This window comes from Euleptes europaea, chromosome 2 (genome assembly GCF_029931775.1).
Source record: "Euleptes europaea isolate rEulEur1 chromosome 2, rEulEur1.hap1, whole genome shotgun sequence".
NCBI lineage: Eukaryota > Metazoa > Chordata > Lepidosauria > Squamata > Sphaerodactylidae > Euleptes > Euleptes europaea.
Window position 1 is genome coordinate 14,860,546 of NC_079313.1, and position 27,680 is coordinate 14,888,225.

General features: G+C 52.2%; 1 protein-coding gene across 1 annotated transcript in view; it reads right to left on the reverse strand.

The window, feature by feature from the left end:
• Positions 1–24,472, reverse strand: part of CCDC124 (coiled-coil domain containing 124) — a 29,539-nt gene extending 5,067 nt beyond the window's left edge. The window contains exon 1 of the mRNA XM_056845106.1: positions 24,300–24,472. Coding sequence (XP_056701084.1) covers positions 24,300–24,458 — 159 coding nt within the window. The 5' untranslated portion in view covers positions 24,459–24,472. The remainder of the gene's footprint in view (positions 1–24,299) is intronic.
• Positions 24,473–27,680: the final 3,208 nt, after the last annotated feature.

Consider the following 27,680-nt stretch of genomic DNA (forward strand, 5'->3'; position numbering starts at 1 on the left):
TGCCTGCCTCTGTGTAGGCTGAGATAGTTCTGAGAGAACTGTGACTGCCCCAAGGTCACCCAGCAGGCTTCACGTGGAGGAGTAGGGAGACCAACCTGGTTCACCAGATTAGAGTCCTGCCGCTGTCAACCACTACACCATGCCGGCTCTGTACACCAGTTTTAAAAGGTCCTGTTTCTTTGATTTGCTGCTCGAACCTCTTGGTTTGATACAGCTCACCTTAATCTCCTTACAAAAGGGAAAGGTGGGATATAAGTATGTTAGTCACAGTTTAAAAATGAGGGCGGGGGCTTGGCTAGGTGGTAGAGCATCTGCTGTGTATACACAAGTTCCTAGGTTTAATGGCTGGCATCTCCCCTTGCAAGGATCATTTAGCAGATGATGTGAAAGGCTTCTACTCAGGGCCCAGGAGAGTCAGCATGGTGCAGTGGTTAAGAGTGGTGGATTCTAATCTAGAGAACCGGGTTTGATTCCCCACTCCTCCACATGAGCGGCGGACTCTAACCTGGTGAACTGGGTTGGTTTCCCCACTCCTCCACATGAAGCCAGCTGGGTGACCTTGGGCCATTCACAGGTCCCCCTGAACTCTCTCAACCCCACCTACTTCACAGGGTGTCTTTTGCGGAGGGGGGAAGGAAAGGCGATTGTAAGCCCGTTTGAGTCTCCTTAAAGGTAGAGAAAAGTGGGGTATAAAAATCTCTGCTTCATCTTCACAGCCGGCCAGAGCAATAAAAAGAACAGCACAACCAAACACACACAGGCGATGCCACCACACAAGTAAAATGCACAACTCTGTTGTCGTTGCTGCCTAGCAGAACACACACAAAACACAATCTGGCACCAACAAGAAAGCCAAACACACATGCACGGCCCAGGAAATGCCAGCGCTCTGACCACACACACTGTGGGCCTGAGCTTTGGTTTGCTTGGCCCGTTTCCTAAAGCAGCAGCCTAAATTCACAGGGCCAGGACGGGGCCAAGAGACCGCAGAACACCAGGGAAGGTCATTAGGGTGAGTCCCGCAGAACTGATCTACCTCCCCACTGCCCAATGGGCCTCCATCTAAGGTTGCCAACCTCAAGGTGCTGGTAGGAGATCTCCTTCTACTACTAGTGATCTCCAGCCGATAGAGATCAGTTCCTGTGGAGAAAATGGCCACTTTGGCAATTGGACTCTATGGCAGTGAAGTCCCTCCCCTCCATAAACCCGGCCCTCTTCAGGCTACGCCCCTAAAACCTCCTGCCGGAGGGGAAGAGGGACCTGGCAACCCTACCTCCATCTCTTGCGGTGGCGGCAGGCTCTTTGCTATGGTTGCCAGGCCCCTCTTCACCACCTGTGGGAGGTTTTGGGGCAGAGCCTGAGGAGGGCAGAGTGGGGAGGGACTTCAATGCCATAGAGTCCAATTGCCAAAAGGGGCATTTTCTCTAGGGAAACTGAGCTCTATCAGCTGGAGATTTGTTGTAATAGTGAGAGATCTCCAGCTACTACCTGGAGGTTGGCAACCCTACTCTTTGCAGAAGAGTTGGTTTTTATATGCCAACTTTCTCTACCACTTAAGAAAGAATCAAACCAGCTTACAATCACCTTCCCTTCTCCTCCCTACAACACACATCAGAGCTTTGCACCAGAGAAATGCACCCCCATTAAGTAAATGGGTGAACCAAATCCAACCCACAGCAGTGCGAGATTCTTTGACTCAAAGTCCAAAATATACACAGGTTAAATTACAGAGAGACTGCTCGTGGTGATAAAGACTATCACCCTGGATAAGTAAATGGAAACACCAAATTCAGAAGCAGTCCACCTCCAACTAGCAGGGGTTAGGGCCAGGGCACAGCAGAAGGAAGTTGCCTTCGTGCCCCGCACCTATCAGCTTCCCAAAGGCATCTGGCTGGGTCACTGCTGGAAACGGGAGGGTGGACAGGACGGAATATCAGCCTGATCCTGCCGGGCTCCCCTCGTGACCAGCACTCACCGGTGGGAAGTTAGTCCGGCAAGAAGAGTCATAGAATCATAGAGTCGGAAGGGTCACCAGGGTCATCTAGTCCAACCCCTGCACATGCAGGAAATTCGCAACTACTTCCCCCCCCCACACACACACACAGTGACCCCCTACTCCATGCCCAGAAGATGGCCAAGATGCCCTCCCTCTCATCATCTTCCTAAGGTCATAGAATCAGCATTGCTGACAGATGGCCATCTAGTCTCTGCTTAAAAACCTCCAGGGAAGGAGCGCTCACCACCTCCCAAGGAAGCCTGTTCCACTGAGGAACCGCTCTAGTTAGGTACGGTTGAACAGCCCAAAGGGGGAATGATTCTCGCCCGTCGCGAGAACGTCACCCTCGATCCCAATTAACGTTCCGAACCCGCAGCGCCAAATCTGCTGGAGAACCCCGGCTGGCAAAGCCTTGCTAGTTTTTAAAAAAAGAACCCGCCCAGCTCTTTTATACTCCTCGCCCGGAACGAGGAAGACAAACAGCCTCCGCTGGCTGGCGGTGCCCAGAAACGCAGAGATGTCAGCTCCTCGTTATCTTTCCTTTTTTCGTTCCTGCCGGGAAGGCCCGACATCAAGGCCGATCCTCGAGATCTGATCCGGCCTTGTGTTCAAAGAGCTGTGGCTGCTCCCAGACGCCTCGTTCTCCCCGGCCTGCCCCTCCTGTCTCCTCAGACAAAGCGGAGCTCCCTCTGGACAGTGTGGCCGAGACTTCCCCTTCCTCTGAAGAACTACGCTTCAGAGACAGGAGGGCACCGTAGGAGCTGCAGGGCTCCCTCGAGAGGGCCTTGAAGAGTAACCCTGAGTTGATTTTCCTCTGGTCCTTGGAAGGTATGAAAGCTTCCCCCCTGCTCCGAGCCCCGCATAACCAGGGAACCTGGTGGGCAGAGTAAGAACATAAGAAAAGCCACGCTGGATCAGACCAAAGTCCATCAAGTCCAGCAGTCTGTTCACACAACTAGGTGCCTCTGGGAAGCCCCCAAACAAGACGACTGCAGCAGCACCATCCTGCCTGTGTTCCACAGCACCTAATATAATAGGCTTGCTCCTCTGATCCTGGAGAGAACAGGTGTGCATCATGACTAGTACCCATTTTGACTAGTAGCCATGGATAGCCTTCTCCTCCATGAACATGTCCACTGCAGCTAGTCACACACATGGTCACACGTGAAGCTGCCCGGTAATGAATCAGAGCATTGGTCCATCGAGGTCAATGTTGCGTTCTCGGACTGGCCGCAGCACTCCAGTCTCTCCGATTCTCCCAAGTTTAGGTCTTTCCCACCACCTACTGCCTTATAAGAACATAAGAAAGGCCATGCTGGATCAGACCAAGGCCCAGCAAGTCCAGAAGTCTGTTCACACAGTGGCCAACCAGGGGCCTCTACGAAGCCCATAAACAAGACAACTGCAGCAGCATTATCCTGCCTGGCTTCCACAGCACCTAATATAACCCTTTAAGGTCCCTCAGGACCCTGATGTCATTAGGGAGGGAATTCCACCAAGATGGACAGGCGGACTCTCCTAGGGCCGGGGACCACCAGCAGGTTGGTATTAGTAGGACGCAGCGTTCTGTTGGGGGGGGGGTTATGTCAGGCTGTCTGTAAACACCTCGCTTCGCCTTGACTTCAAGGCTGTTTTCTGGCGCAGCTTTGCTTAGCTTAGCTTCCCAGGGTCTGAGGTCCGTGGGAGCTTGGTATTTCCAGACTGCCTCTGTAATAATGATGTGACTGTAGTTCTGTGTCTGTAATTCACCATATAACCAAGTGTACCCCCATCCCCCCTCGTTCCTGCTTTTTGGTCACTAAGCTCTGCATAACTGTTACCAATAAACCAACTCTTTTGGACTTTTGTCTCTTGATGTGGCTGTTGGACTTCAGTGAACACAAGTGCTTACATTAAGGCAGGAACCCTTCTCTCTTTTCACCTGCCAGGCTAGAACCCCAGAGGGTTCGCCTGGCTCTCGGATAGGAGCTGGGACGGTGCTCTCCGAGTTACCTACCCGTGGCTGGAGCCCCGTGCGGTTCGCCCGGGACCCGGGTGGGAGCAGGATCGCTCCCCGGGTGGTGGGTTCCTGCCCGGAGCCCTGGAAGGCTCCCATCCTTGGTTCCTTCGGTTGGGGACGGTGGACGACGACCCTGACCTAGCACGGGACGTTTTAGCCGAGATACATCGTACTGACGCGGAAGTCAATCGCCTGACTGGACTTGTTCGGGCTCAGTGGCGTTCTCTAGCCGCGACAGTTCCCTGGACGTCTGAAGTCGCGGATACCAGTGCCCGCCAAGACCTCCACACCTTGGACTGGTTGGTGGAGGACGCTTGATTGGCGGCGGAGGATTTACAGTTGTTAACTAGCTTGTTGGCGGGACTAACCTCCAGTGACACGCAGTTGGATCACGCAGGGGTCCCAACCCGTCCTCCTGCATTGCCAGACATGGCGACCCCAGCCGCGCCGGATCCCCAGCTGTGCCAAGTGGAGGCAAAAGCGCTGGCAACACGGGTGGCTTCGCTCTTCCAGGGCAAGACCTCGGCCACGATTTCTGTGGCTGAAATCACAAAGCATTTGACCCCTGACTTCGGTGCTGGTGGCGCCCGGCGGAGGTCCCGTTGTGCCAGGAGTCCCTGCCCTACCGTTGCTACCGGGTGCACCGGGAGTACCAGGGGCACCAATTCCTGGACACCCACCTGCACCCCCAATGCCATGGAGGCAACCCAAGTTGAAGATTTCTTATGACGGCTCGGTTGAAACTCTGCCCCGATTCTTGCATCATGTGGATAGTTACATGAGGGAGCAAAGACAATTCTTCCCTACCGAGGATAGCTGCGTCCGTTTCGTTGCCTCCCTGCTAACGGAGAAAGCGGCCGACTGGATGATTCTCCAGTTCGATATGCGGTCCTGCTCCATTTGCTCCCTCAACAATTTTATGTTTGCCTTGAGGAGGCGCTTTGAGGATCCCTTCATGGGAGACAGAGCCAAAGCGGAACTTTTGCAACTCAGGCAAGGCTCCTCTCCGGTTTGGGAATTCGCGGATGAATTCCAGTCCCGATTCCAGAGGGGAGCCTGTCTCATTTGCGGTATTATGGGTGTCAGGCTGTTATCTCAGTTTCTATGTTGCCTCTGTTCCTTTGCTGAACCGTCCAGACCTCAAGGACAGCTCCACATACCAAAGCCTGGGAAAGTGTGCTCTGTTTAGGCTTTGGTGATGCTTTGTAATCCCCCGCCGTTTTCAAGCCTTATATTGCCAACTAGCTAGCAAGACACTCATAGCTGTCATTTTATCTTCTGTGCACTGTATTGCCTATTTGACCAGTAAAAGCCATCGGCTTGGATTCTAAATGTCTCTGTGGTGATTTCTGGTTCTTTGGGTCAAGAGCTCACATTATGACAGCTCATTCCTTCATCACCCTTTTCATCAGTCAGGCTGGAGCCCAGGAGGGTTCGCCTGCCACTCGGATGGGAGCTAAGACAAAGCTCTCCGAGTGAGTTTACCGTGCCTGGAGCCCCGTGTGGCTCGCCTGCCGCTCGGATGGGAGCTACGACAGAGCTCTCCGAGTGAGCCCGGTCCCGGTGGATCTGTTCCCCGGAGCAGGAGCTCTGGAAGGGTCTCCTCCTTGATACCTTCCTTTGGGGACGCCCTAGACTACGTTCATCGGGCAGAAGTGGAACGTAGCCGCCTGACTGGACTTGTAAGGGCGTAGCGTGGAGGCCAGCGCCCGCCACGACCTCCTAGTGTCAGATTGTCTAATGGAGGATGCTCAACTGGCCCGGTTGTGCGGAGCCGGGTTAAAAGTACTGGCAAAACGGATGGTTGCGCTCCTCCACGGAATGACCTCGACCACCGCTTCAATGGCCGGGATTGCTCAGCTGTCAACCCCCGTCTTTGGCGTCAACGCAGCGACCTTAGCGGTTCAGGTCCTGCCGCAACTGGATCTTCCGGATCAAGCCGGCTCTATGTCGGCATGGGAGCAGGAAGCTCTGCCACTAGTGACCACGACCCTGACCACCAAACTTGAAACGGATCAAGTTTTAGCGGATCGTAAGGGAACCAAAGAGGACTTGCACTATGAGGAAACTCTCTGGACTGCAAACTTCCGAATCAGCCAGCCCCGTCGCTTAGGTGATGCGGGCAAGGATATGTTTTTGCTCCGACAGCACAATCGGGAACACATAGACCGGGTGGCCCACTTGCAGGGTCAAATGCACGTTTTGCTTCACGACAACGACTGCTTGCAGCAGATACAAGCCGACCCGGATGGCTCGGCCCCAGCTCCACAACCAGAGTCTCTGGATCAGGCTCAACCGCAGCAACCTGCGGCACCTCTGGGCGGAACGCCCATGTTGCCAGTAACTCTAGCAGTGCCTGTGGCGCCAGGGGACCCCAGAGCTCCCGTCCTGCCACCCCCAAGAAGTCCAGGGGTCCCGTTGCTTGGATCTACACCAGCACCCGTACTACCTCCAGTTCCATGGAGACTACCCAAACTGAAGATCTCTTTTGCCGGCTCGGCAGAGATACTACCTTGTCAGCGACCCAAGGTGAGGGGAGACCAAAAGCCTCCCCCCGAAGTCTCCGTTCCCTGCCCGCAGAGATCAGCACGGCCCCCTCGAGATCGCGAATCCCGATTCCAAAGGGGAGCTTGCCTCGTTTGCGGCGCGATGAACCACTTTGTTTCAGCATGTCCTCAACGCCTGGAACTCCCTCGACCGAATGCATTGCCACGAGCTCGGGGACGACCTCAACGCAGAGGCACCGCGGCCACCCGCAGTACAGCACCGGGACGGCCCACACCCTCTGCACTTCCTAATTCTGCAGACCCCTCCGGGTCCTGGATTACAAGTGCCCCATTGGGGGACTCGCTTCCTGACCTCTCGCAAAACCGGGGAAGATCTCAACGCGGAGGCGCCGCGGCCGTCCGCAGTATAACGCCAGGTCGGGGATGACCTCAACGCAGAGGCACCGCGGCCACCCGCAGTACAGCACCGGGACGGCCCACACCCTCTGCACTTCCTAATTCTGCAGACCCCTCCGGGTCCTGGATTACAAGTGCCCCATTGGGGGACTCGCTTCCTGACCTCTCGCAAAACCGGGGAAGATCTCAACGCGGAGGCGCCGCGGCCGTCCGCAGTATAACGCCAGGTCGGGGACGACCTCAACGCAGAGGCACCGCGGCCACCCGCAGTACAGCACCGGGTTGGCCCACACCCTCTACTTCCGCAGACCCCTCCGGGTCCTGGATTACAAGTGCCCCAGTGGGGGACAATTCTTCGTCTTCGGACAGGGATCTTTCCTGGGATACCCCAGCGTTAACCCTGGACTCGCTTCCTGACCTCTCACAAAACCGGGGAAGGTCTCAACGCGGAGGCGCTGCGACCGCCCGCAGTACAACGCCAAGTCGGTTCACACCCTATGCACTTCTGTTCAGAGACTCTCCCGATCTTCCTGTTTCTACAGACCCCTCCGGGTCTCGGATTATAAGTGCCCCAGTGGGGGACCATTCTCCATCTTCGCACAGGGATCATCTCCAGGATACCCCAGTGCTAAACCTGGACTCGCCTCTTGACCTGTCTAATAACCGGTCACAGTCTGCGGTGAATGGAACGTCCCCGCAGACCCCCGCAGTTTCTCCTGTAAAACCTACGAAACCGACGAAGGTGAAAGAAGTAGAAAGTACGGTGTATGTGGACGCAGTGTTACAACACTATAAAGGGGGCCCCCAACTGCCTGTCAAGGCACTTATTGACTCCGGTTGCGCTCGCACTCTCATCAATGAAGCCACATTTGCAGCACTCAAAGTCAAGTCCGAGGCTTTACCAGCCCCCGTCCATTTTGCCCAAATGGATGGGAGCCATTTCAAAGGGGGCCCAGTTGATCATCGCACTATAGGGGTGGCGATGGGAATTGGCTCCCACTGGGAGCAAATAGACTTTACCATAGCCCCTATCCGATTTGAAGTGGTCCTGGGAATTAACTGGATTAAAGGTCATAGTCCCAGTATAGACTGGGACACGAACACGATCTCCTTTGCCAGCCCCAAATGCGACCAGCACCGACAGCAAGTTGCGGTGCTGTCTCCACCCGCTTCGGCATTAATCTCCGAAGTCCCATCACCGCCATCCCTCCCTGATGTATACCAGGACTTTGCTGATGTCTTCAACATTAAAGAATGTGATGCCTTACCCCCCCACCGGGCCACTGACTGTGCAATTGAAGTGGTAAAGGACTGCACACTAACCAAGAGTAAAATTTACCCTATGAGCGCTTCCGAGCGCACTGTACTACGAGACTTTTTGGACAAAAACCTTGCCAGAGGGTTCATTCGCCCATCGAATGCCCCAAACTCAGCCCCTGCATTTTTCGTCCGAAAAAAGGAGGGCGACCTTCGCCTATGCATTGACTTCAGAAAACTCAATGCAGTTACTCAAGCCAACGCCTATCCTATACCACTAATATCAGATATTTTGGGGCAGTTGCAGGAGGGTCGTATATTCTCCAAGTTGGACTTAGTAGAAGCCTACTACCGGGTCCGCATCCGCGAAGGAGACGAGCCCCTCACTGCCTTCTCTAGCTGTTTTGGAATGTTTGAATTCCTCGTGATGCCTTTCGGGTTGAAAGGGGCCCCAGGGGTCTTCATGCAACTCATCAAAGAAATCCTCCACGATTTGCTGTATCGCGGGGTGGTGGTTTATTTGGATGACATTCTTATTTATTCAAAAACCATGGATGAGCATGTAGTTTTGGTCCGAGAAGTTCTGCAGTGCCTGCGCAATCACCAACTCTTTGCAAAGTTGGCTAAATGCGAATTTCATCAAAGCAAAATAACGTTCTTAGGATACATAATCTCCCACCATGGCCTTAGCATGGACCCTACCAAGGTCCAATCCGTTCTCGATTGGACCCCTCCTACCAACCGCAAACAAGTGCAACAGTTTCTAGGTTTTGCTAATTTCTATCGCGGGTTCATCCCTAACTTCGCCCAAGTGGCGCTACCCATTACCGACCTGCTGAAAACCAAGGGTAAAGAAAACTCGGCTACTTTACCCTCCGCTAAAATACTGTGGACTGATCAATGCCAAACCGCTTTTGTAGCCCTCAAACGCCTCTTCACTTCAGAACCCGTGCTACGGCACCCAGACCCGAATCGAATGTTCATTGTGCAAGTCGATGCCTCCGACGTGGCTATGGGAGGGGCTCTTCTTCAAAAAGGACCGGATGGTCTCCTTTACCCTTGCGCTTACTTCTCGAAGAAGTTTGCGCACTCCCAATTGAACTGGCCCATTTGGGAGAAAGAGGCATCGGCCGTTCACCATGCACTTACTCTATGGCGACAATTCCTGGAGGGGTCTATAGTCCCCTTTGAAGTTTGGACCGATCACAAAAATCTAGCTGCCCTCACGGGGTCCCATAAATTGTCCGCAAAACAGCAGCGTTGGGCAGAATTCTTTGCTCAGTTTCGTTTCGTCCTGAAGCATGTCCCTGGGAAACAAAACGTTCTCGCAGATGCTCTCTCCCGGTTACCTCAATACCCGGCGAAACTCGATCGGCCAACAAACTCTTTATTTACACCCGCTGTACAAACTCGATCCCAGACGCTGCCGCAACGGAAGCACGCAATAACCGGAGCGCAAGCTCCTCCAGCCCTACCGGCTGCCCAGCCGCCTCCGCAACCGAAACTCATGATGGCCGGCGCTCCAGCTCCTCCAGCTCCACCGGCCGCCCTGCCACCTGCAGTCTGCACACCACCGCAAGTAAGCGCTTCCCCCTCGTCAACCCCCATGACTGCTCCTGATGCCACTATGACCAAGGGGGGGGGTCCCCATCTCCGAATCCTTCTTAAAGTCCCTTCAGGAACAATGCCTTATGGAACGCTCAGATCAAACCCTGCCTCCTGGTGTAATCGAACAAGGAGGCTCTTGGTACAAAGACTCAAAATTGTATGTGCCCAAAGCGCTCCGAAAAGACGTTTTACACTTGGCTCATGGAGTAAAGACAGCTGGACACTTTGGGTTCCTGAAAACCCTTTACCTGTTGCGCAGACAATTTTGGTGGGGGGGAATGCGTTCTGACATTGACTCTTTTATTCGCAGCTGTCCTATTTGCGCCACAGTGAAACGTTCTCAAGGCAAGCCCCCAGGTCTACTGCAACCACTTGAAATACCCAACAGACCCTGGGAAGTGATTGCTATGGATTTTATGACGGATCTCCCTCTCAGCGGGGGAAAAACTGTATTATGGGTTATCACTGACTTATTTTCTAAGCAAATACATTTGGTTCCATGTGCGGGGATCCCCTCCGCTCAGAAATTGGCCCGCCTCTTCGTGTCACATGTCTTTAGACTACATTCGTTTCCGCGCAAAATAATCTGCGACCGCGGAAGTAGTTTCGTTGCTAAGTTTTGGAAAGCTTTTCTCAAATTGGTGGGGGTGGAACAGGGGTTGTCTAGTGCATACCATCCCCAAACGGATGGTCAAACCGAACGTGTCAATGCTGTACTTGAATGTTATTTGCGCTGTTATGTCAACTACCACCAAGATGACTGGGTAGAACTGTTGCCTTTTGCCGAATATGCTTACAATAATGCTGTACATCAGTCCACAGGCTTCAGCCCGTTTTATGTGGTGTATGGACAGGACTTCGGTCCTATCACCCCGATAGAAGGTTTGGAAGGGGAGGGGGATGCCGACATTGCCTCTTGGGCACACACCCTCCGTACCACATGGCCCTGGCTGGTTAGCAACCTTGACCGAGCCAAGCGCAAATACAAGGCGCAGGCCGACAAGCATCGTTCCCCCGGGGGGGACCCGCAAGTGGGTAACCTGGTATACCTTTCCACCAAGAACCTGCGTTCCACCCGTCCGTGCCATAAGCTCAATGCTAAGTACATTGGCCCATTTCCCATCATTCGCATCATAAATCCTGTCACGGTGGAACTGTCTCTCCCCAAAACCCTGAGGCGTGTGCACCCCGTTTTCCATATCAGCCTTCTAAAGCCCCATGTTGCTTCCCCGCAATGGCACCCGGAGCCGCCTCCTAAACAGCCCATAATGGTGGGGGGGGGAAGAACATTTCGAAGTCTCTAAAATCCTGGATTCCCGCATACACCATGGAGTCTTGCAATACTTGGTCCGCTGGAAACACTTCCCCCCTGCCTATGACGAATGGGTTCGTGCACGGGATGTCTCCGCCCCCAAACTCGTCAACGCCTTTCACATTGCCTACCCAGACAGACCAGCCCCCTTGCAGAATGGGAGGGGGCCTTAAGGGGAGCAGGATGTCAGGCTGTTATCTCACAATGGGCCACTTTGCAGCGGCTTGTCCTCAACGTCCAGAACTCGCTCGACCGGACACACCGCCCCGAGCTCGGGGACGACCTCAATGCAGAGGCACCGTGGCCACCCGCAGCGCCAGGACGACCCACACCCTCTGCACTTCATGTCGGGGAACCGTCCAGTCTCCCTGCACCTATCGACCCCATAGGGTCCCGGATTATAAGTGCCCCATTGGGGGACAGCTCTCCTTCTTCAGACGAGGACCGTCACTGGGATTCCCCAGCTCTTAACCTGGAATCTCCTCTTGACCTGTCAAAAAACGGACACGGTCTGTGGTGAGTGGAGCATCCTCGCAGACTCTGCAGATCCTTCTGCAAAACCCAAGGCTCCTGTCATTGTGAGTGAAGTTGAAAATACTGTGTATGTGGACGTATTGTTACAACATTATAAAAAGGGCCCCCAGTTACGTGTCAAAGCACTCATAGATTCCAGCTGCGGGCGCTCTTTAATCAATGAGGCTACTTTCGCAGCTCTTCAAGTCAAGTCAGAGAATCTACCGGTTCCCATCCAATTCGCCCAAATGGACGGCAGCCACTTTAAAGGGGGTCCGGTCTACCGTCGCACACGGGGAGTAGCGACGGGCACTGGTTCTCATTGGGAGCAGATAGACTTTACCATAGCTCCTATCCGATACGAGGTCATTCTGGGAATCAACTGGCTCAAAGGGCACAATCCCTCCATAGACTGGAAGGCTGATACTATTACGTTTACCGACCCTGTTTGTGACCAGCATCGACGCAAGGTCGCGGTAGTCCTTCCACCCGCCTCGGCCTTAGCCTCCGATGCCCTGCCGTCAACCCAATTACCCGATGAATACCGAGACTTTGAGGATGTTTTTGATGTAAAAGAATGCGATGCATTGCCCCCCCCCCACCGCAGAACGGACTGTGCGATTGAAATGGTGGGAGACTGCAAACTGTCTAAAAGTAAAATTTACCCTATGAGCGTTTCCGAGCGCGCCGTACTGCAAGATTTTCTGGATAAAAATCTTGCTCGAGGGTTCATTCGGCCATCAACAGCTCCCAACTAAGCCCCCACTTTCTTTGTCCGTAAGAAGACGGGTGACTTGCGCTTGTGCATTGACTTCCGAAAACTCAACGCAGTCACCCCAAACTAGCGCCTACCCCATTTCGCTAATCTCGGATATCTTGGGACAACTTAAGGAGGGGCGCATTTTCACCAAACTGGACTTGGTCAAAGTTTATTACCGAGTCCGGATTCGTGACGGAGACGAACCCCTCACAGCCTTCTCTAGCTGCTTCGGAATGTATGGATTTCTGGTGATGCCTTTTGGATTAAAAGGGGCCCTGGGGGTCTTCATGCAGCTCATTAACGAGGTCCTCCATGATTTGTTATATCGGGGCGTGGTGGTTTATCTCAATGATATCCTTATTTACTCTAATTCCATGGATGAGCATGTTGCTCTGGTCAGGGAAGTGTTACAGCGTCTCAGAGACAATCAACTCTATGCTAAGGTGTCTAAGTGTGAATTCCACCAGAAACAATTAACTTTCATGGTGTCAGCTCTTGGTCCATTAAACCAGAAACCACAGCAGAGACAGTCAGATCCAAAGAAGATGGCTTTACTGGTCAAATAGGTATTACAGAGCATGAAGGGAGAAACGACAGCAATGAGTTCGCTGCCTAACACTCAGCAGTATAAAGGCAAGGATATTTGCAAGTGATTACAGAACACAAACATAGTTGCTGTTCCCAGGACTGCTCCCAGAGCTTCAAACGGGCTTTGGTATGTAGGAATGTCCTTGAGCGCAGTCAGCGATAGAAACGAAAGCAAAACAAAGTAACTGAGATACAAAGTAACTGAGCTACAGGCCTGACATTCTGCCTCCCTTAAGGCCCCCTCCCTCCGTGCAAGGGGGATGGCTTGTCCGGGTAGGTGGTGTGAAAGGCGTTTACCAAGCGGGGGGCGGAGACATCTTGCGCACGCACCCATTCGTCATAAGCAGGGGGGAAGTGTTTCCAGCGAATTAGGCATTGCAGAGATCCATGGTGTATACGTGAATCCAGGATTTTGGATACCTCGAAATGTTCCTCCCCTCCCACCATCACTGGTTGTTCGGGAGGTGGATCCGGATGCCAGTCCGAGGAGGCGACATGGGGTTTCAGGAGACTGACATGGAAGACGGGGTGGATACGCCTCAAGGTTTTGGGGAGAGTCAATTCCACAGCGACAGGGTTAATGATCCGGGCAATAGGAAATGGGCCAATGTACTTGGCACTGAGTTTGTGACAAGGACGAGTGGAGCGCAGATTTCTGGTGGAAAGATATACTAAGTCTCCAACTTGAAAGTCCTTACTGGGGGAGCGATGCTTATCAGCCTGCGCTTTATACTTGCGTTTGGCTCGGTCCAGGTTGCTAATCAGCCAGGGCCAAGTAGTACGGAAGGCATGCGCCCATGAGGCCACATCAGGATCCCCCTCCCCCTCAGACCCTTCCACAGGGGCAATAGGACCGAAGTCTTGGCCATACACAGCATAGAAAGGGCTGAAGCCAGTAGATTGATGCACAGCATTATCGTAAGCATATTCTGCAAAAGGCAACAGTTCTACCCAGTCATCCTGGTGATAATTAACATAACAACGCAAATAGGATTCCAGTACAGCATTGACACGTTCAGCTTGCCCATCTGTTTGAGGATGGTAAGCACTAGACAACCCTTGCTCCACCCCCACTAACTTGAGAAAGGCTTTCCAAAATTTGGCAACAAAACTACTTCCGCGGTCGCAGATTATCTTGCGCAGAAACGAATGTAGCCGGAAGACATGTGACAGGAAGAGGCGGGCCAACTTGGGGGCGGAGGGAATACCCACTAAGGGAACCAAATGTACCTGTTTGGAAAATAAGTCAGTAACAACCCATAGTACAGTTTTGCCCCCGCTAAGGGGGAGATCCGTCATGAAATCCATGGCAATCACTTCCCAGGGTTTACTGGGGATTTCCAGCGGCTGCAGTAGTCCTGGGGGCTTGCCTTGAGAACGTTTGACTGTGGCACAGATAGGGCAGCTGCGAACGAAGGAGTCCACATCAGAACGCATTCCCCCCCACCAAAACTGTCTGCGCAACAGATGAAGAGTTTTCAGGAATCCAAAGTGTCCCGCTGTTTTAGCTCCATGAGCTAACTGTAGAACTTCTCTTCGAAGTATTTTAGGCACGTATAGTTTTGAGTCTTTGTACCAACAACCACCTTGTTCGAGTACACCTTGGGGCAAGGTTTGGGCAGTGCGTTCGGCTAGGCACTGAGCCCGAAGGGAGTCCAGGAAGGTATTGGAGATGATCACCCCCTCTCCGTTCGTGGGAGAGGGTGAAGCAGGAGCTGGTGGAGAGGCTGGCTGCTGTGGAGCGCTAGATACAGGTGGCGCAAGGGGGACAGGCGAGGGAGCCTGCTGGTTGGGGCTGGATACCTTGTCAGCTACGGTATGGTTTCCCTGCTGGAGCCGGGTTTGGGCCCGGGTTTGCACAACCAGTAGGGGTAGGGCTTCCCTTTGCGCCGGGGTAAACAACGAGTCTGTCGGTCGATCACGTTTTATTGGGTATTGAGGCAACCGGGATAGGGCATCTGCAAGCACGTTCTGTTTCCCGGGCACATGTTTGAGAACAAAACGGAATTGAGCAAAGAAGTCCGCCCAACGCTGTTGTTTTGCGGACAATTTATGGGTCCCCGTGAGGGCAGCTAGATTTTTGTGATCGGTCCAAACTTCAAGGGGGATTCCGGACCCCTCAAGAAATTGCCTCCACAGCATAAGGGCATGGTGGACGGCTGATGCTTCCTTTTCCCAAATGGGCCAGTTTAGTTGGGAATGTGCAAACTTCTTGGAGAAGTAGGCACAGGGGTGCAGGAGACCGTCTGGTCCTCTCTGGAGTAGGGCCCCCCACATGGCTACGTCGGATGCATCGACCTGCACAATAAACATTTGGTTCGGATCTGGGTGCTGCAGGACTGGTTCAGAAGTGAAAAGCCGTTTGAGGGCTACAAAGGCAGATTGGCATTGATCAGTCCACAGTATTTTGGCCGAGGGCAACGTTGCAGAAACCCCTTTACCCTTCGTTTTCATTGGCAGCGCCACTTGAGCAAAACTGGGAATGAAACCGCGGTAGAAGTTAGCAAAGCCCAGAAATTGCTGTACTTGTTTGCGGGTAGAGGGCGGAGTCCAGTCAAGTACCGATTGGACTTTAGCGGGGTCCATGCTAAGGCCACGATGAGATATTATGTACCCCAAAAATGTTATCTGCTTTTGGTGAAATTCGCATTTAGACAGTTTCACATAGAGCTGGTGGTTACGCAGTCGTTGCAAAGCCTCTCTGACCAGAACAACATGTTCCTCCATGGTTTTCGAATAAATAAGAATATCATCCAAATAAACTACCACGCCGCGGTACAGCAAATCATGGAGGATTTCGTTAATGAGTTGCATGAAGACCCCCGGGGCCCCTTTCAATCCGAAAGGCATCACAAGAAATTCATACATTCCAAAACAGCTAGAGAAGGCGGTGAGGGGTTCGTCTCCCTCGCAGATATGGACGCGATAATAAGCTTCCACTAAGTCCAATTTGGAGAAAATGCGACCCTCCTGTAATTGCCCCATAATATCTGAGATCAACGGTATGGGGTAGGCGTTGGCTTGAGTAACTGCATTAAGCTTTTGGAAGTCAATACATAAACGCAGGTCGCCTTCCTTTTTCCGGACAAAGAACGCTGGGGCTGAGTTGGGAGCGTTCGATGGCCGAATGAACCCTCGAGCGAGGTTTTTATCCAAAAAGTCACGTAATACAGCGCGTTCGGAAACGCTCATGGGGTAAATTTTGCTTTTAGTCAGTTTGCAATCTTTCACCACCTCAATTGCACAGTCAGTGGTACGGTGGGGGGGCAAGGCATCACATTCTTTAACATCAAAAACATCTGTAAAGTCTCTGTATGCGTCGGGCAAAGGCGGTGGCGATGCGGCATCGGAGATTAAAGCCGGAGCGGGTGGAGGCGTCACCGCGACTCCCTGCCAGTGTTGTTCGCACTTGGGATTGGCAAAGGAAATAGTGTCCGTTTCCCAGTCTATATAAGGGCTATGACCCTTAAGCCAATTAATCCCTAGGACGACTTCGAATCGGATGGGGGCTATGGTAAAGTCTATTTGTTCCCGATTGTGCTGTTGGAGCAAAAACATATCCTTGCCCGCATCATCTAAGCGAGGGGGTTGGCTGATTCGGAGGTTTGCAGTCCAGAGAGTTTCCTCATAGTGCAAGTCCTCTTTGGTCCCCTTACGATCCGCCAAAACTTGATCCGCTTCGAGTTTGGTGGTCAGGGCCGTGGTAACTAGTGGCAGAGCTTCCTGCTCCCATGCCAAAATAGGTCTGGCTTGATCCGGAAGATCCAGTCGCGGCTGGACCTGAACCGCTAAGGTCACTGCACTGACACCAAAGACGGGGGTTGACAGCTGAGCAATCCCGGCCATTGAAGCGGTGGTCGAGGTCATTCCGTGGAAGAGCGCAACCACCTGTTTTGCCAGTGCTTTCGGGCCGGCTCCACACACCCGGGCCAGTCGAGCATCCTCCACTAGACAATCTGACACTAGGAGGTCGTGGCGGGCACTGGCTTCCACGCTGCGCCCATACAAGTCCAGTCAGGCGGCTACGTTCCACTTTTGCCCGATGAACGTTGTCTAGGGCGTCCTCAAAGGAAGGTGTCAAGGATGAGACCCTTCCAGGGCTCCGGCTCCGGGGAACAGATCCACCGGGACCGGGGTGAACCACACGGGGCTCACTCGGAGAGCTCTGTCTTAGCTCCCATCCAAGTGGCAGGCGAACCACACGGGGCTCCAGCCATGGTAAACTCACTCGGAGAGCTCTGTCTTAGCCCCCATCCGAGTGGCAGGCGAACCACACGGGGCTCCAGCCTGACTGATGAAAGGGTGATGGGGATTGCTGTCATAATGTCAGCTCTTGGTCCATTGAACCAGAAACCACAGCAGAGACAGTCAGATCCAAAGAAGATGGCTTTACTGGTCAAATAGGTATTACAGAGCATGAAGGGAGAAATGACAGCAATGAGCTCGCTGCCTAACACTCAGCAGTATAAAGGCAAGGATATTTGCAAGTGATTACAGAACACAAACATAGTTGCTGTTCCCAGGACTGCTCCCAGAGCTTCAAACGGGCTTTGGTATGTAGGAATGTCCTTGAGCGCAGTCAGCGATAGAAACGAAAGCAAAACAAAGTAACTGAGATACAAAGTAACTGAGCTACAGGCCTGACACATGGGTTACATCGTTTCACACCAGGGCCTCACCATGGACCCTGCTAAGATACAATCTGTGCTCGATTGGGCTCCTCCCTCCACCCGCAAGCAAGTGCAACAGTTTCTCGGCTTTGCCAATTTTTATCGTGGTTTCATTCCCAACTTTGCTCAAGTGGCACTGCCACTCACCGACCTCCTGAAAACCAAGGGTAAGGAGGTCTCTGCCACGTTGCCCACTGCTAAGATTCATTGGACAAATCAGTGTCAGACTGCCTTTACAAATCTCAAGCAGCTATTCACTTCAGAACCTGTGCTAAAGCATCCTGATCCTGACCATATGTTTATAGTGCAAGTGGATGCGTCTGATGTGGCTATGGGGGGGGGGCTCTTTTGCAAAGAGGACCAGACGGTCTTCTTCACCCCTGTGCTTATTTTTCAAGGAAATTTGCACACTCCCAACTGAACTGGCCAATTTGGGAGAAGGAAGCTGCAGCCGTCCACCATGCCCTCACTACGTGGAGGCAATTTCTGGAGGGTTCCAGGGTCCCCTTTGAGGTCTGGACAGATCACAAAAATCTGGAAGCCCTTACGGGGGCCCACAAACTGTCCGCGAAACAGCAGCGTTGGGCTGACTTCTTTGCTCAATTCCGTTTTGTGCTCAAGCATGTGCCCTGCTTCACCCCCCTCCGCGGTGGGGGTGACCCTGCCCGACTCCTTCCTGGACTCCCTTCGTGCCCAATGCCTGGCTGAACACACTGCTCAGGCACTTCCCCCGTCCCTGCTGGAACGGGGTGGTTGTTGGTACAAAGACCCTAAGATATATGTGCCCAAAGTGCTTCGGAAGGAAGTCCTGCAATTAGCCTATGGAGCCAAAACTGCGGGGCACTTTGGCTTTTTGAAAACTCTCTACTTATTGCGCAGGCAATTCTGGTGGGCGGGCATGCGTGCCGATGTGGACTTTTTCATTCGCAGTTGCCCCATATGCGCCACTGTCAAACGATCCCAGGGAAAGCCCTCCGGACTTTTGCACCCACTGGAGGTCCCCTCCAGTCCCTGGGAAGTAATTGCTATGGACTTTATGACAGATCTCCCTCTCAGCGAGGGTAAAACGGTTCTTTGGGTGATTACTGACTTATTTTCCAAGCAGGTACATCTCGTTCCCTGCACTGGTATACCCTCCGCCCCAAAGTTGGCCCGCCTCTTTGTGTCACATGTCTTTCGTTTACATTCCTTTCCGCGTAAGATAATCAGCGACCGCGGGGGGAGCTATATCGCCAAGTTTTGGAAATCTTTTCTCAAGTTGGTGGGGGTGGAGCAGGGGTTGTCAAGTGCCTTTCACCCCCAGACGGATGGACAAACGGAACGAGTAAATGCTGTTTTAGAATGGTATCTGCGTTGTTATGTTAACTACCATCAGGATGATTGGGTTGAATTTTTACCTTTTGCTGAATACGCTTATAACAATGCTGTACATCAATCTACTGGTTTCAGTCCTTTTTATGCTGCGTATGGTCAGGATTTCAGTCCCGTTGGCCGGGTTGATGTTTCTGGGGAGGAGGGGGGTGCGGATGTGGAGTCTTGGGTCCAAGCTGTCCACACCACTTGGCTCTGGCTGGTCAAGAACTTGGAAAGAGCCAAACGGAAATACAAAACTCAAGCAGATAAGCATCGCTCCCCCAACCCAGACTTTAACGTAGGAGACTTGGTTTATCTCTCCACCAAGAATCTACGGTCTACCGCCCGTGTGGCAAACTCAGTGCCAAGTATGTGGGTCCGTATCCTATTGCTCGAATAATCAACCCAGTAACCGTGGAACTGACCCTCCCTAAGACTTTGAGGCGCGTACACCCTATATTCCATGTAAGCCTCCTGAAACCTCATATCGCCGCCCCGAACTGGCATCCCAAACCGCCGCCTGAGCAGCTGGTGATGGTGGGGGGAGGAGCATTTTGAAGTTGCCAAGATCCTGGATTCCCGCTTACATCACGGTTCTCTTCAATACCTTGTTCGCTGGAAGCACTTCCCTCCTGCCTATGACAAGTGGGTACGCTCCTGCTATGTGTCCGCCCCCCCTTTGGTGCGCGCATTCCATCATGCCTACCCCGACAAACCAGCCCATCGACGTGGGAGGGGGCCTTGAGGGGAGCAGAATGTCAGGCTGTCTGTAAACACCTCGCTTCGCCTTGACTTCAAGGCTGATTTCTGGCGCAGCTGCCAATTGCTTTGCTTAGTTTCCCAGGGTCTGAGGTCCGTGGGAGCTTGGTATTTCCAGACTGCCTCTGTAATCATGATGTGACTGTAGTTCTGTGTCTGTAATTCACCATATAACCAAGTGTACCCCCATCCCCCCTCGTTCCTGCCTTTTGGTCACTAAGCTCTGCATAACTGTTACCAATAAACCAACTCTTTTGGACTTTTGTCTCTTGATGTGGCTGTTGGACTTTAGTGAACACAACTGCTTACAGGTTATACCAAGTCCATGAGTCAGCATACCTTAGTCCATCACAGTCAGCATTATCTACTCAGATTGGCAGCAGCTCTCCAGGGTCTCAGGTAGAGGTCTTTCCAGTCATACTGTCAAACTTTACATAGCGTCGTAGGGCATTCAGTTGACAGCCAGCATGGTATAGTGGTTAGGAGTGGTGGACTCTAATCTGGTGAACGGGGCACGTTTCCCCACTCTTCCACATGAAGCCTGCTGGGTGACCTTCGGCTAGTCACAGTTCTCTTCTTTAACACATGAACACATGAAGCTGCCTTATACTGAATCAGACCCTTGGTGATCAAAGTCAGTATTGTCTACTCAGACTGGCAGCAGCTCTCCAGGGTCTCAGACAGGTCTTTTACATCACCTACTTGCCTAGTCCCTTCAACTGGAGAGGCCGGGGATTGAACCTGGGACCTTCTACATGCCAAGAAGATGCTCTAGCACTGAGCCATGGCCCCTCCTTAAAGCATGAAGCTGCCTTATAATGAATCAGACCCTTGGTCCATCAAAGTCAGTATTGTCTACTCAGGCCAGCAGCAGCTCTGCAGGGTCTCAGGCAGAGGTCTTTTGCATCATCTACTTGCCTGGTCCCTTTAAATGGAGAGGCCGGGGATTGAACCTGGGACGTTCTGCATGCCAAGCAGATGCTCTACCCGAGCCACGGCCCCTCTCAATCGATGCGGGGATGCAGAAACGATGACCCATCCAAGCAGGGGACCCAGGAGGTAACCCCACCCCTAGCACAACCTTGCCAGCCATGGCAATTCTCCGCTAGAGCTGAAGCGGGGTGGGGAACAGCAGGGCAGCCAGGGCTGCCGAGTAAAACGAAACCTGCCACCAGTGGGGAGGGGCAGGCATCATCTGTCTGGAAGCACGGGCGGAAAAAAAATCAGAGCACATTTTCCAATGTTAATTTTAAATGGGATGCATTAGAAGGGGGCCAGGCGTCAAGACGGTAGCAAAACATGACCTCCGAGAAAGAGAAAAACAAGGAAGAAGAGTCGAGGAAAGGCCTGGGGGGATAGAGAGAGGGAGAATTAACGGGAGGGGGACACAGGTTGGGGAGAAGGAAGCAAGGAGGAAAAGAACAAGGGGGACAGGGGGAGGGGGGGGGAAGGCAAACCACTTTCTCAGTCCCCAGCCAGAAATGGCTCCCATAGCAATGAAAGCCAGGAGCATTAGCCAATTAACGCTTGTGCTTTTAGGGAGGGAGAGCCGCCAGGGAGGGAGGCGTCTGGCCACGGAGACCCTTCAATGTCACGGGGAGGGTGTCTGAAACCCGAGCCTCCCAGAGAAGAGGCCGGCCGATTTGGGAGGGTCGACTTTCAGCCGATGTCCCCAAGCGTGGAGAGTGCCACCCGGGCGGCTCTGGTTAAGGGCTGCCCTCTGATGCAGAGAGGGTTTGAGGCTCAGCACAAAGAGTTTCCCCGCTCCGAAGGCGGGCGGGTGAGGGGGAGCGCAACCCGAATCCAGCTTTGCCTTGGGAGGGGTCTGTGGCTCAGTGGTAGAGCATCTGCTTGGCATGCAGAAGGTTCCAGGTTCAATCCCCGGCGTCTCCAGTTAAAGGGACTAGGCGAGTAGGTAATGTGAAAGACCTCTGTCTGAGACCCTGGAGAGCTGCTGCCAGTCTGAGTAGACAATACTGACTTTGATGGACCAAGGGTCTGATTCAGTAGAAGGCAGCTTCATGTGTTCATGAAGCCAGTGTGGTGTAGTGGTTAAGAGCGGTGGTTTGGAGCGGTGGACTCTGATCTGGAGAACTGGGTTTGATTCCCCACTCCTCCACATGAGCGGTGGAGGCTAATATGGTGGACTGGGTTTGTTTCCCCACTCCTACGCACGAAGCCAGCTGGGTGACCTTGGGCATAATATATTCGGCATGCTCCTCTGATCCTGGAGAGAATAGCTACGCATCATGACTAGTATCCATTTTGACTAGTAGCCATGAATACCCCTCTCTTCCATGAACATGTCCATTCCCCTCTTAAAGCCTTCCAAGCTGGCAGCCATAACCACATTTTGGGGCAGGGAGTTCCACAATTCAACTATGCATTGAGTGAAGAAATACTTTTTTTCATCTGTTTTGAATTTCTCATCCTCCAGCTTCAGCAGCTGGCCCCCATGTCCTAGTATTATGAGAGGAGAAAAGCTTCTCCCTGTCCACTCAGTCCAAACCGTGCATAATTTTATAGACCTCTATCATGTCTCCCCTTAACCGCCTTCTTTCCAGGCTAAACAGCCCTAAGTGTTTTGTCGAGAGGATAAAATGGGGAAACCCTCAATGCACGCCATGACCCTTGTGAGGGAGGGCAGGATAAAAAGGAGTCGAGAGCTGCATAAAAAAAACAACTCTTCTTCTTATACCATCATACTCTATCTATCAAGGTCCAGATGGTCCACTCTAACTGACAGTGGTTCTCCAGGGTCTTGGTCGAGCTCTTTCACTTTACCTACTAAATAACTTTAAAAACAACCACAAAAAACCTGCAGATTCTTTGGATTGAGCCTGGAACCTTCCACATGCAACTCAGATGCTCCGCCAAGGAGCCACAGCCCCCACCGTGTCCCCTGCCAGGTTTATTCAGAGATGCAGAGGGTTGGCCCTGGTTACTATTTGGGTGGGAAACCACCAAGAAACCCCAGGGTGGCTAAGCAGAGGCAGGCAATGGCAAACCACCTCGGAACGTCTCCTGTGTTGAAACCCCTCCGGGGTTGCCATACGTTGGCTGTGACTTGAACCACAAAAAAAGAAGAGGGATAGCCTTGTTCAGGGATCCCCAACCTTTTTGAGCCTGCAGGGGGGAGGGGGAGGGGAAGAAGGAGGAGGAGAAGGAGGAGGAGGAGAGGAGTGGGTTTTTATATGCTGACTTTGTCTACCACTTAAGGAAACTCAAACTGGCCTAGAATTGCCTTTCCTTCCCCTCCCCACAACAGACACCCTGTGTTTTGTGTGTGTTCTGCTAGGCAGCGATGACAAGCATCTTGCTTGTGTGGTGGCAGCGCCAGCGTATGTGTATTTTTTTGGTTGTGCTGTTCTTTTTTATTGCTCTGGCCAGCTGTGAAGATGAAGCAGAGATGGTTTTTATACCCCACTTTTCTCTATCTTTAAGGAGACTCAAACTGGCCTACAATTGCCTTTCCTTCCCCTCCCCACAACAGACACCCTGTGAGGTAGGTGGGGCTGAGAGAGCTCTAAGAGAGCTGTGACTGGCCCAAGGTTACCCTGCATGTGGAGGAGTGGGAAAACCAACCCAGTTCACCAGATTAGCCTCTGCAGCTCATGTGGAGGAGTGGAGAATCAAACCCCAGATTAGAGTCAACTGCTCCAAACCACCGCTCTTAATCACTACACCACACTGGCTCTCCCTTTGGTATCTGATATTCTGAGATGGCACGGGAAGGGGGCAGCAACAAAATAACTGCCACAAAATGGCTGCCGCAGGAGGTGGAGCCATCCACAAAATGATTGCCACAGCTTAACTTGAGTAACACGGTGCAGATCCTTGTGCTGGGGCGGGGGCAGCTGCTGCCAAAGCACGAAGCCGATCAAATCTCCAGCAGTCAATCAGAAGCCTTGCTGGGCAAAAGCCTTACCTGGCCCCGCCCACTTCCTAAAAACAGTTAGTGGGCTCCGGGAAAGCCTTCGGCAGGCACCGCTGCGCCCACGGGCACCACATTGGGGACCTCTGGCCTGGCCTTTCATCCAGGACTTAGGCAAGGCTTGCAACTTGGCCAACTGATCTGCTGCTGCCATCGTCTGGCCAAAAGGGGGAACTCTTCTGGTGCCAGAACAACCCAGGAAAAAGATCCTTTGGGACGGGTGTTATCGTCACAATTTGCAGTATGGCACAGAGGGGAAGGCAGACGTTATGGGGAGAGCCAAGCCTTTTAAATCACCCCAGAAACTCTGTGGGAGACTGAACAGGGGAGCTCTCCTCTCAAGGCCCTTTTAAGAATGCAGCAGAGAAGAAGAGTTGGTTTTTATATGCCAACTTTCTCTACCACTTCAGGAAGAATCAAACCGGCCTATAATCTCCTTCCCTTCCTCTCCCCACAACAGAAACCTTTTGAGGTAGGTGGGGCTGAGAGAGTTCTGAGAGAAATGTGTCTAGCCCAAGGTCACCCAGCAGGGGTGGGGAGAGGAAGGAGATTGTAAGCTGGTTTGATCCTCCTTAAAAAAGTAGAGAAAATCGGCATATAAAAACCAACTCTTCTTCTTCTTCCCCGTCCCACCACCCTCTGCTTACTTTCCGCTGCTCTTTCCTCATCACGTGCTTGTCTTCATCCTTCCAGAGGGCATCCTCCAGCTCCTTCTGCCGCTTAGCATCGGCCGCTGCCTTGGCCTCAGCCTTCCTTGCCCGGGCGGCTGCCGACTTGGTGTTCTCCCCCTGGAATTTCTTGGGCATCCCTCAGGGTGCTCTCTGAAAAGGAGGGGGAAAAAAACAGCTAAGGAGATGGCGGTGCCAATCAGGAAGCCCTCCCGCAAACCCAGCAGTCTCTCACTCAGTCCCCCATCACGTAACGTGGGGATAATGTCCTCAACCAGGGGCAGGGCTTTTTCGGGGCTGGCCCCGGCCTGGTGGAATTCCCTCTCCAGAGAGACCAGGGCCCTTCAGGATCATAAAGAAATCCACAGGGCCTGCAAATCTGAGATATTCCGCCAAGCCTAGACTTAAGGGCAGCAACGGTTCATCAAATTTGGCCTCATAGAATCATAGCGTGGGAAGGGGCCATACAGGCCATCTAGTCCAAAGGTAAAACGGTAAACGTCCCCTGTGCAAGCATCGGGTCATTCCTGATCCATGGGGTGACATCACATCCCAACGTTTACTAGGCAGACTTTGTTTACGGGGTGGTTTGCCAGTGCCTTCCCCAGTCATCTTCCCTTTACCCCCAGCAAGCTGGGTGCTCATTTGACCGACCTCGGAACGGTGGAAGGCTGAGTCGACCTCGAGACGGTTACCTGAAACCAACTTCCGTCGGGATCGAACTCAGGTAGTGAGCAGAGCTTGGACTGCAGTGCTGCAGCTTACCACTCCCCTCAACTGATTTTAATATTTGTTTAGTTTTGTAATTTATGGTTTTATTCTTATTATATGGTTGGATTTAATGATGGTAGCCACCCTGAGCCCGGCTTGGCCGGGGATGAGGACAGGGTAGAAATCAATCAAACAAATAAATATTATAACCAGCCCCCTCGCAAAATTGTTGTAACATATGGGAAAAGCACTTAGAAGGCCAAAACGAACATATAAACGTCACGTGCTAATGATAGTTAATTGCTGGTAACTCTCGCCCAACCTTTATCGCAAGGGTTAGCCACCGTTGATCTTTTTTCCCCCCAGATGTGATATTTTAGGATGATTCTGACTTTTGTGGTGAAGGTAAATTGCTTTCAGCTACAAAAGCGTTGTAAAAATTGTGGTTATTGTCCAGAAACAGTCAAATTTGGAAATCAGGTGTGTGTGTGTGGGGGGGGGTCCATCTAGCTTTCACAACCAAGACAAGAAGGCAACAGTCCACCCTTGCTATGGTTTGCCTGCAACTGGCCTTCAAAGATAGACTGCGTCTGAACCGAGAGTTTCCGAAGTTTAACTCTTCTACTTCCTTCTTCTTCTTCCTCCTCCTCCTTCCTCCTCTTTCTTCTTCTCCCCCTCCTCCTCCTTCTATTCATGGCCAATACATCCACCCATGAATTGTCTTAACCCCCCCCCCCATTTATAGCTCACATTCACTGCTACACCTTTGGACAGCAAATTCCATGAAGTAATCATGGCAAAGGGACCACCATCATCTTCGCCATTCTTGAATCTCTTGCCTGTTTGGGGTGGGTGAAGGGTGGTAAAGGTCCCCTGTGCAAGCACCGGGTCATTCCTGACCCATGGGGTGACATCACATCCCGACATTTACAAGGCAGACTTTGTTTACAGGGTGGTTTGCCAGTGCCTTCCCCAGTCGCCTTCCCGATACCCCCAGCAAGCTGGGTTCTCATTTTACCGAGCTCGGAAGGACGGAAGGCTGAGTCAACCTTGAGCCGGCTACCTGAAAGCGACTTCCGTTGGGATCGAACTCAGGTCATGAGCAGAGCTTTTGACTGCAGTACTGCAGCTTACCACTCTGCGCCACGGGGCTCCTCAAAACCTAAGATGATGTGAGAAGGAGAAATAGTTTTCTCCATCCACCTTTCTATCAAGTCTGCACATTCATAAAACCTCTTCCCATCTCTCCCTCTATTCATTCGCCCGTCATTTTTTGGCAAGCTTAATTTGCGCTGTTGTCAGCACAACCCGCCTTAGGCCTCTCCCGCCCACCCCAACTCTGAAAACAAATAAAATAAAACTCAGTACACTCGCAACTCAAACAGAAGCAGATTCTTCCCACTATCGTGGCAGATTTCGGATTGTTAAGTGCCTTGGGGCACTTCCTGCAATTCTGTGAAGCAAACGCACGGAGGGTGACACACAAACCACCAAGTCAGTGTCTTGGGAAACTGCTTTTGCTTGTTAGTTTTTCCCTGCTAAGAGCCGCTCAGCAATCTGCCAAGGAAAGGTTCCACAGACCAGATGGGGGGAGCGAATCCACACCTCCAAGGCCGAGAACGGAGTCCTCAAACTGGTTTGCAAGTCATTCAGTCCACATCCCAGGCGGGTTACTCACCTGGGTTTTTTTCAAAACCACAAATTAACCAGAGCAGTTGCTCCAGATACTGAAGCTAAGGTGTGCAAACTTGAAGACACCACACAGGGGGTGACTTAGTGACTGCCTACAGGTTACATTCACCACTGTAAACAGGGTGAAGAGGAAATACATGTATTTTAAGCCTAGGACTTCCATGCTGGATCAGACCAAGGCCCATCAAGTCCAGCAGTCGGTTCACACAGTAGCCAACTAGGGGCATCTGGGAAGCCCACAAACAAGACGCCGGCAGCAGCAGCATCCTGCCTGTGTTCCACAGCACCTACTATAATAGGCATGCTCCTCTGATACTGGAGAGAATAGGTATGCATCATGACTAATATCCATTTTGACTAGTAGCCATGGATAGCCCGCTCCTCCAGGAACACGTCCACTCCCCTCTTAAAGCCTTCCAAGTTTTCAGCCATCACCACATCCTGGAGCAGGGAGTTTCACAATTTAACTACGTGTTGTGTGAGGACATACTTCCTTTTATCTGGTTTGAATCTCTCACTCTCTAGCTTCAGCAGATGACCCCACATTCTAGTATTAAGAGAGAGGGAGAATAGCTTTTCCCTGTCCACTCTCTCTATACCATGCATGATTTTATACACCTATATCTCCCGTTAACAGCCTTCTTTCCAAGCTAAACAGCCCTAATGTCAGGCCTAGCCTGTACAGGAAATGCCAAGCAAGGTCTGACTGAGGATGTTATGCTTACTGAAGGTGCTGGCCAAGGTCAGCTGTAGCAACTGCCAACTAGTGCTTTGACTCTGGACGAATCTTGCCTCAAGGGGAGGGGGGTTCTCATGGCAGCCAATGCTTTTGATTTCATATATACCCTGTACCATGCTCTTAGTTCTCATTAGTGCCATCTTGCTTCTAGCTGCTGTAAACCTATGGATCTTCCAATAAATCAACTCTCTTTTGGACTACTTGTCTATGGATGTTGT